General features: G+C 37.7%; 1 protein-coding gene across 10 annotated transcripts in view; it reads left to right on the forward strand.

Moving 5' to 3' along the window:
• The first annotated feature begins 207 nt into the window (after positions 1-207).
• KYAT3 (kynurenine aminotransferase 3) overlaps positions 208-10,405 on the forward strand; it is a 20,418-nt gene continuing 10,220 nt past the window's right edge. The window contains exons 1-6 of one of the 10 annotated variants that reach the window (XM_010715948.3): positions 209-428; positions 1,316-1,360; positions 2,997-3,097; positions 6,158-6,216; positions 7,463-7,607; positions 9,072-9,221. In XM_010715948.3, the coding sequence (XP_010714250.1) occupies positions 2,999-3,097; positions 6,158-6,216; positions 7,463-7,607; positions 9,072-9,221 (453 nt within the window). In that variant the 5' untranslated portion in view covers positions 209-428; positions 1,316-1,360; positions 2,997-2,998. Of the gene's footprint in view, positions 429-1,098; positions 1,293-1,315; positions 1,361-2,996; positions 3,098-3,328; positions 3,435-6,157; positions 6,217-7,462; positions 7,608-9,071; positions 9,222-10,405 lie in introns of those variants that run through there. The other 9 variants (XM_010715947.3, XM_010715950.3, XM_010715949.3 and 6 more) reach the window with 9 other exon arrangements.

Genomic DNA, 10,405 nt, shown 5'->3' on the forward strand with positions numbered 1-10,405 from the left:
GGGCTGCTGGCGAGCTCTCGGCACCGCGCAGCCGCCATTTTCCTTAGACGCGTCGGCGGGAACTCAGAGGCCAGCGGGGCTTTACTCATCCCTTCGGGCGGCTGGACTGCACCCGAGCGGTTCTTCCCGGTGGGCGGGAGCGCGGCGGCGGGGCGGGAAGCGCGGGCGCGCTGGCCGGTTGGATGGCCCACAGCGGGGGGCGGGTCCCGGACCATGGGAGGTGCGGCAGGCCGCTTCTTCACGGCACCTGCGCGCCAGGACTGAGAGGACGCCTCAAGGCTCCTCCCCTAGCGGCTCGTTGCGCCTCTGCGCAGCTGGGGGCCGAGGCGGCAGGAGGCCCGTCGGTGAGGCGGGCGGGCTGGTTGGTTAGTTGGTGCCTTTCCAGCTGTGAGCTCGGGGTGCTTCACGTTGAGAGTACGCTTTGGTAGGTGCGTGTTAGCGGAACGATAAGCGCAGTGTGAGACGGCTAAGTGCCGCAGATGTGGGGGAGAAGTAAAACGAAGCCCCGTCTGATCCCTCTGCTCCTTTTGCATGGTGAAGTTTGTTTCTCTGCGCTCGGTTTTCCTCATTTTGCGGAGTATGGAAAAGAAAGGGACAAAACGTTGTCACGTGCAGCAGTTAAGTTTCAGTGGCCTTTGTTAAAATGCCCAGCCTCCCACAGTCCAGCAACGGTTCTCTTGGCCTGGTCTGTCATGAATTGCTTCTGTGTGACAGAGAAAGTGTTGTGGAGAGGAGTCTGTAAGGCGGCATGCTCTCTTCCTCCGATGCTTTCCCTCTCTGGCTGTACAATGAAGCAGTCTTTCAAAGAATTCATAAAGATTGCCCGAGATACCACATTCTTTTATGTTTGTATATGCAACAGATGTTAAGCAGAAGGCAAATATAAAGGGACAGCAGCACTTGGCCTGTAGTTTCAAAGGAGAGGAGGGAGAGCCTGTGTTAGCATGTTATATACAATAATAATGGGAATGTGTGTGTGTGCATGGAGAAAGAAGAGTAGGTTGTGTTTTCTTTTTGATGTCTGGGGTGGAGACTGTAGCAGGCCTTTGCCTTTATTTCCTTAAAATTTTGCTTAAAAGCAAGCATTCCATGTTGCAGGAGAGGGAAGAGCATTTCCTGGAAAAGCATTGCAAGTGTTTCGGTGTAGCAGAACTACATACAGAAACCTCGACTTTCCTTGTTGAAGCTTTTTTTCCCATTTTTTCCCACTATTTCCATGTATTCCAGAATTTTTTTTTTCCTTCTATTCCTCATAAAATTTTCACAGTTTCTACACTTCTCTGGCATTAAAGGTGGGTATCAATTTTTACTTCAGGTATCTCGTGTACCTTCAGAGATTGACCACACTGCAGTGATACAGGTCTGCTGCTCTTCATGATATGCTATAGTTTTGCATGACTGCCTCCCAGCAAGTAATGCCTTATCAGATATCACACTACCTTTTAGTGTAGCATGGCACTAATGCTATCGATACTTACAGACTTTTTTTTTGTCTCTGTTAGGTTGCAAGATAACTTTGCATGTTGAATTTGGAAATTTTTTATATCATCTTGCTACTCCTCAGTATAAAATGACCAGATAAAGACATGCCTATTTGTCACACTTCAATAACTACTGCAATTGTTTGCTGTAAAAGTAAGGTTGTCTTTGTCACTCATCTAACCCTGGGAGAGTAGTACTGTTGCTGTAGTCAACATAAGGTAGAATCCATATGTTGAACACAGCCAGGAGGGCTTCACGATCTTTTTTTATTTGTCTTTGTAGTTATCAAAATTTATGTCAAATATGCTAAGTGCTATTATTAAAAGTAACTTTAAATGTGGTTACAGATCTTATTAAACATACGTATTTCTTTTGTGTCTCTCAGAGTATCTGCTGACTGGTGTGGAATATTTCATTGCTGTTTATTTTTGCTAGTCCTCTGGCCACCAGAGTTGAGGACATTGCTACTATTTCTGCTTTTAAAGGAAACATCAGTGAATTACATTTTTGCAGATCACTAAATGCCGTGGGCTTGTATGGATATTCCTGAGTATCTAATTGAGTTAAGTTCAAGTCAGCGTCGTGTCAGAAGGATCTTAATTTCAGAACTGAGACTGAGTTTGTAGTACTGGAAAAAGAAAGGCAAAATAACATACTTCTAAAACTTATTATATGAGGCATCCTTAAAAGGAGGTGGTCTTTATTTACATTTTCAGCATAAGGAACACTGTTTTATGGGAATAAATCCATTCTTCCTAAAGAAAAGCTCCTACGTTTTTCTCTTACAAATTCAGTTCATTTTCGCATTGTCATCTGATGCATATGTTTAAACAAACTTCTTGGAAGTAGCTCCCTGAGGTATCCGCTCATATGTCTTGTTGCAGTCATTGATTAACAGGGCTTGTTTTTTGCGGCCAGTGGACAATCTGTTACTTCATGCAGAACATCCTTTCTGGCTGTCTATTTTCAGCCATGCTAAATATTTAATGTTTGCCCAAGTCATTGAGGCAAAACTTTTTAGTTATATGAACTGCATAGACCTGCTACTGCAGTATGAGTGGTCATTTTAATTATCTCAGATTTGAATGCTTAGTTTGAAACACCTGAAAATGGAGACTGGTTTTAATGCTGGCTCCTTTTTATGTTGTGTGTAAATTGTCAACTCTGATAGTAATTTGTATTAGACAAATGCGTTTTCACAATTTTAACAGAGACTTTCAATTGCATTTAGGTCTTAATTTTCATTGTAAGGAAAAAATAAAAAGGTTATTGCTCTCAAATAGAGGAAACTTTCATTTTGTATGACAGAAAAATTTTAACTGTAACTGTCAGCTAAAGTTTTATCCTTGCTTCATATAGAATGTGATAAGGTGGTAATTTACTAGAATTGATTTCAAAGAAAAAAACCACTGATAGGAAGAGAAGGTTTTATCTTTTAAAAATGCTTGGTGATGTTTAGGAAACTTGTTCCTGCAATATAAGGGTTTTTTCCAGATTACTTATTTGTTATACAGGCATGCTTTTTGTTTCACGAAGCCTCTGTTGCCGTGGCATTGGAACGTACCAACTACAAACAAATTTACTTTCTAGGTCCATCAAGCTTTCAGCCTCTGATGTAAGTATTCAATCTACTTCATTGATAAAACTATTTTGTGCAATATTTTAGAGAGCCACTGATTTTGTAATGCTGCCAATAAATTCACATTAGCTGTATTTTCGTTACTCCTAGTTACCTTCACCCAAGCATTTAGTATTAAGACTAAAGTAAGTTCTTCTAGCAAGTTAAATATTTAACCACATGAACGCAACAGAATTTGGCAATTATTGCTCTGTATAACCATTTCAGTTTTTAAAGTCAGTGCTACAGGTACGAGCTGAAAGGATTGCCTAATTGTTAGCGTTAGCCTGAGATACAGGAGGCTGATTCCTGCCAGCTTTATCACAGAATTTCGGTACGTCAATTCCTTTGTATCTCAGCTTTCTGTTAATTCAGCAGGGGTAGTTGTGATTTTTGATGCTGCTATAGCAAGGGATATAAAAACACTGCAAGCTTAATTTTTTTATAGCATCTCCTTAATTTCCCAGCTTAACTGCATTTGAGATTGTTTAACTTCAGCTTAAGTCTTTCTCTTTTGCTGAGAGAAAAGAAACATTGTGATATGGTGTGTGGCTGGAGGCTAAGCTTGGTGTGTATAGAACTCTGGAATGTCTTTTTTTTTTTTTTTTTGTGCTCCCAGGTCACGGAGCAGTTCATCTAGTTAGCAAGCTGGATCAACCAAGGCACGTGTCAGATCCTATAGACAGCTGCTGAAGCTGTTATACAGATAACTGTAGCACAGTTTGCTCAAATGAGAGGCTTGTTTTAACATAAAAGCCACTTGGGAAGTCAGATTTGGCCTAAGTCAGTTTTTTGTGTGCTGTATTTTTATTCTGTTTAAAGTACCTGGATGTTCTTACTGTCGGAGCTGAAATTTCATCCTGTCTTTATTTTTGAATTTACTTAAGATTTTGACTTCATTTGCAGCTTTTGATGTTGAATTCCACAATTTAATTATGTAGAAGTATGTGTTTCTGTCATTAAATGTATTGCCATTCAGTTTGCTCACAAGTTTCTTTGTATTATGGAAAAAGATAAATACAAGCAGCACCTGACTTTCCATCTAAAGCAATCAGTGTTAGGGAAAGCAGGAGGTTAGAGTTAGAGCTTGATGAGGACATGGCTCTTAGTTTAACACTGATCCTAAACTCATGGCAGTTCTAGCTCTGCACCCAAAAAGGGCTTGAAGATTATCAAGCTGTGATGTAATTGGGCTACACTAAGAAGGAACGTTCAGAGTTCTCATGACCTTTTAGAAGAAAGAATGCTCCTTAGGGTATCATTTATAATTTGTTCACTTTGTCAAAGTAGCTGGACTTGTGAACTCTACTGTAAGCCAAACATCTGAAAACTGGTGTAAGTTTAGTTGTTCTGTTTCAAAGCTATTTTCAAGGCACACACAAAAGTAGACCTGAAATATTAAGTATTTAAACTTAAAGTAGTGTGAGGACTGTAACAGACTTACTTTACTTGCCTACATATTTTTAGCTATGGAAAATTACTTACGGAAGTTAAGATCTATGTTACAGTTAAGAATAAAGACCTACAGTGGAAAGGCTTCTAGTGAGCAGAAACAATTTTAGGAGGAGCTGATCAATAGAACAAATTTCTCATGGCACCGTACAGAATTCTCTATTTTTAGCTGGAAAGTAGCAAAGCAATGTTTCTTATACCTTATAGTATGAGTAATAGTCCAGCATGTGGAGAGAAAAAAATGGAAGTGTGTGTGGAGAGGGGCTCAGTCGAACCTGCGTTATTGATATTTATATAATACTGGCAGACATTTATTTACCAAGACAAACATTGTAAAATTGGATTCATCTTCTAAACTATATGTTTTTAAATAGATGCAGTACTGATCACCCAGTCAAAACTCATTCTTAACTATCGTGTATGTCTGTCTAGTTACTGTTTGCTGCCTGAGGATAAACAAAAGATGTCCTATGTGTTGTTCTTTGGATATTTGTCTCTTACAGATGAGGTCAGAATTAAATCCATGCGGAAAACAAATGAGCAGCAAAATATCTGTTAGTTTATTTATTGTTTTCCCACGTTTCAAATGGTTACACATGTAGTAACTTCATATTGTAAAATGACTGAGTACAAACATGTACCTGCATGAAATTACAACTGAAAGTCAATCCCACTGTTTCAAAGTTGAAACTTTAAACATAATGGCAACTCAGGTATTTAGTCCTTCTCAAAGTGTGGTAGCTGGAGTACTTGGTTTTTGAATCTTTCATAAATGAATAATACCAAACAGTGGTAAAAGTCACTGAAATTAGTAGTCGGACTCAAAGAAACCGTAGTGTTTGGGGCTCTAAGGGTCTTATTTTCTATGTGAATTGCTTTTCAAGTGTCAAGCTGATTTCCAGATAGAAATGGACATGCACTGCTTTATGATTATTTTTTTGCTTGCACATACAAATAAATTTGGTGGTTTTATTTTCCCAAATCTTCTTCTTTTTATTTTTAATACCAGAACCATTAAAAAGTTTACAGGGAGAACTATGATGTATATTCTAAAGCAGTTTCCTAAGACTTTCAGTAGTGGTCTTAATATACAGCAAAAAGACACATTCTAATGTGTTTGATGTATTGTAATATGAACTACCTTTTCTATTTTCTTGCTAACCATCATATTGGCAAATAAAATTGCATTGAAAAAAAAAAAACTTTCCAAACTGTATCGGGCTTGAAAGAAAAACAGCTGTTAAGATATTAGTATATCATCGAAAAAACAAAGAATGTATGTATTCTAATTTTTATTTTTAGATCATTTTTTGAAGCTATTGAGCTAAGTTATGCTCCTCATCCATCCTTGCTGCCAATTCAGTTTTAGATAGCGATGAATGAGGATTTCTGACACTTTTAATGTATTTTCTTCTTAGTCTGTGTTCAAGCTATTACAGAAGCTTTAATGAAAGACTGTGTCTATAATTTTGAGTAAGATCTGAATTCAGTTGGCGGTGGTATATTTCAGAAAGCACGAAGGAGGGTTTGTCATGCAGGATCCAACAATGTAGTACTTTGTCTTTCCTAACAAAACTGTTCTATCTTTATATTTTGACCTTGCAGACAATGGCTTTTAGACACAAAAACACAAGACGAATTGAAGGCCTTGATAGCAATGTGTGGTAAGTAAAAGGAAAATATTTCCTTTTCAGAAAAGGCCATTGGCTAGTGTATTTTCTTTCCAGATTGATAATTATTGCCAATAAGAAAGTGCACAGCTCTTGCTGTCTCTGCTGAAATATATTTGTTACCTGCTTAAAAGAAGAAGCAATGAACCAAATTCTGTTAAATAGTATTTCTGAGCATGAGACATTAGGCACAGACAGTAAACCAGATAAGACAGGTATAGCTCCTGGATGTGGCAGTATAGCTGGCTTTCAATTTTAAATTTGAGTTGAATAATTATCTCAGTAATACTCACTTCTTGTTTACCAAATGAATTTGACTTTATTTTTAAGCCATTATTGCTTGTCTTTGGAATTTCTTATTCTTAGTATGCTTTTTACTAGTTATAAAACTGGTCACAAAACACTATTACCGTCACTGGGAAAGGTGGGATTTTGTTAGTTAATGAAAACAGCTTGGGGCTTACATTTGTATGTATGTATATATATGTGTAAGTATATAATGTACAAACACAATGTTGTTTTGGTCATCCAGCCTCAGAAGGTGGGGTTTCTTTTTTGTTAGCAATTTGTTTTTATTTTTGATTGATTGAACTGTGATGCTATGTTTTCTTTTCCTTTTTTCCTGCATAATTTTTGCATTTTACCCTTTCCTGACTAACTACATGTTAACAAGAGTGAAAGACAACAAACAAAAAAAACCCCACCCATACAAACAAAGTTGTTCAAGAGCTTTAAGCTTAGTTTCTGATAGGGTACTGGAAACAGTTAACAAAGAGCTTGTAGCAATCCATTGCCTAAAGTCATTAAAAAAAAAGTTAATAATTCTCAGAAATTGAGGATAGAGACTGGGTGGTTTAAATGACACCTTCACTTGACAAAATCTAGCCTTTAAATCATGTAATATTCCTGTTCTCCTTCAGGTCTACTTCGTTTTGCAAAGAGGGTACTGTTTCACTTCTGCCTATATGCAGAAAACCTATATGCTTGTGAGTGTGCATATAAGCACCATTCTGCTGGTAAGACAGTTATTCTGTGGAGCAGAAAGTTAACTTTTTTTTGGGTTCTCTGACTCCTGTGGTTACTTAACATTCCAGACTCTATTTCTCAGCATGAGCGCACTTTCTAAAAACTGTACTGTGAATTTGGCAAAGCAGAATACTTCTTTTGTCTTCTAATTCTCTTAAAGGAAAAGATAATTCCATCTGATATGTTAAATTGAAGATGTATTTTTTTCTGCTAGGGTTGAATTTACAAAGGTGGCAGCAGATCCTTCAATTGTTAATCTTGGTCAAGGCCTTCCAGATATATGCCCTCCCAGCTATGTTAAAGAAGAGCTGGCAAAAGCAGCAGCAGTTGACAGACTGAACCAGTACACACGAGGCTTTGTAAGTACTGTGGAACTTGAGGAGTTGAGGTCAGTGGAGAACTTGCCACAGGAAAAAAAAATTGACTTCGTTTTAAGTTGGTTTTACTGGTAGTTCATACTTTTCTGTCCCAAATTAAGTTTCCCTAGTAGTTTTATCTGTTACCAAACAACAGACTGTGAGTCTTCCTTAAAGCAGAATACTTGCTCAAGAGCAAAATGGTAGCGTGTGTATAGGATTGTATGAACCTTTAAAGACAATATAAATCAATTTGCAGATTAAAAGATTGTAAATTACACATTTTCCCTTTTTTTGATCAGTGTAGACGTGAATTGGATAGGATAATGCTAGGATGAGAAAGAAGTACACCATCAGTTGAGACAATGTCTCAAGAAAAGATTCACTCATGATGTCAGCAGATCTGAGTAGAGATTAGGAAGTGTTAGAAAGAGGAAGTTTCCCCTCTGGAGGATAGTCACTACACAGTGTGTAACTTGTAGCACTTTGGTGGTGAACTGGTTGTGGAGTGACTCAGGTGGTGCAGCATTCCTGTGTAGCTGACACACCCATGGGAAGAAGTGGCTGTAATTTTAATCAAAAATGACTTGCAAGTCTTAAATTATTGCAGTGGTCTTGTTTACAGAGAGGTTCATAATTTTATGCCTTATGTGCAGAGCTACGATGTTCAATATTTAGAGGAGGATTTTTGTTATATTGCTGAATATTCTCCCAGAACTGCTTTCTCTTTTTTTACCAGGTATCCAAAAAGGAAGGAAAAAAGGTTTTTCATAGCAGGAAACCTCTAGTCTTCCTGAGTAAACAGAGTTGTGCCTTTTTATTCCTATGTCGTCTCTGTTTTATGTTTGTTTTCTTGTTCATTGCACATTTTGAGAAGAGTACACTAACCTCTGTATCAGCTGGCGAAAGGTGGTCTGAGGTTTGCAATATATGAATTATCATTCTGGTCACAGGAGCTGTTTACCAGCAGTATATAACCAAGATAAAAAGATTTTCCTTGCACCAAAACATTTTTAGTTGAAAGTTAATGAAAATGAGAAGGCACTTCAGATGGAGATATGAGTAGGTAAGAAGCAGTCACTAAAAGTAAGGAAGATTAACTGATATCAGTTTATTCCCTTCTCTCCTCCTGTCTCTTGTCCTAGCTGTCCTACAGGCTACCTAAAGTTATCCTGAGATATGATGATAAGGTAGAAATTCAAAAGTATTAGCTATGCAAGAAGAATTTCCTAGTAAATTCAAATAAAATAGCTTTGCTTACCCAATGTACAAATGCTTTAAGCCATGCTGCCTGTTAAAACATATTAACACTGAGGGTCCATCTCACATCTTTCCGTTTCAAAATGCGTTATTTTGATCCATGGGAGGAAGAGCAATAGTCCCTCCCCCCCCAAAAAAGGCGCCCCAAAACACTGGTGTGTTCCCAATGTGTGAACTCTTTCAGATGCATTTCTTTGCTTTGAACAGGGGCATCCATCATTGGTGAAAGCCTTGTCTCAAGTATATGAGAGAGTTTGTGGAAGAAAGATTGACCCTCTCACAGACATCCTGGTGACAGTAGGAGGTTATGGATCTCTCTTTAGTACAATACAGGCTTTAATTGAAGAAGGAGATGAAGTAAGTTTTTATTTGAAATATTAACTTGTGTGCACTGAAAAGAGAATTTGACTGCTTTTTGTTGTTGTTTGTTTGTCCACTTATTAATGTTTGGCCTTCTTTTTGATTTCTGGTAGTTTGGTAAGTTACAGGAAGTAATTCAGACCTCTCCGTATTTGACTTGCAGCTCTAGAAGCAGCCTTTGGATGTTGTCTTATCAGTTCACCAGCTTACAGACCCTTTTCTTTTATGCTTGGCAATACCTGCAGCACTTTCTTTACTGTTATTGTTAGGTGACATGATATTGTATGTTTATTTAAGAAAATGCCTGGGTTGTTGTTTGCAACAGAAAACAAAGTGTGATGCAAAGTATTACCTGTGAAAAGCTATTGTATGTCAAGCTCTATTTTGAACCATTGAGTTATAGCAGCAAAGGCAGAAAAGTCCTTTAGAGAAAACATCATTAATTTACTGTACTGTCTGTGGTGATTCATCTCCTCACAACTGATCTCAGTCTTTTTGGTAATGATACTAAATGTCATTTTGGAAGAACGTTTCTTTGGGTCTGCAGTGAACAAAAGCTTTTTTTCTTATGTTGTGCATTTTGCTTTCAGCATTTTCTTGTTTTCATTTATATAATGTGTTCACACTTCTATCTTTTATTCCTTTTTTGTTGCTGTGATACTCACTTCTCTCTTTTTAACAGTTTTCTTAGTTCTCTGCTCTAACCTTTCTTTGGATTGGTGGTTGTGGGTTTTTTTGTTTGTTTGGGTTTTTCTTTTCATATTTCCAAGCCTCTGCCTAGCAATTTTCCTTGAATTTGTCCTTTTTTCCAATTTGAAAATTTTCTTCTGTTGGAATTTAAAGACGTAGGCCATTCTTTCGATACTTGGAAATTCTGTGTTGGAGGTAGAATCCATGTCTTTAAAAAGAATACATTCCATCTGACATGGCAGATGAATACTTACTTCCACCTGGAATGTCATAAATTAGGGCAACTGTGCTGTTCAAGAATTTGCTGTGGTTATCTCCCACCTTTGTCCTGCACATTTACATCTGTGCAGCAAGGCCCCAAACATTCCCCATGTTGTATGTTAGTGATTGTAACATTGTAACTACAGAATAACAGCCAGTTTGTGTTGTCAAAGAGTAGTGCTTATTATGCTTAGTCTAAGGGCATTATATGGAATTATGTGGTTTTTTTT

The sequence above is a fragment of the Meleagris gallopavo genome, chromosome 10, assembly GCF_000146605.3.
Source record: "Meleagris gallopavo isolate NT-WF06-2002-E0010 breed Aviagen turkey brand Nicholas breeding stock chromosome 10, Turkey_5.1, whole genome shotgun sequence".
NCBI lineage: Eukaryota > Metazoa > Chordata > Aves > Galliformes > Phasianidae > Meleagris > Meleagris gallopavo.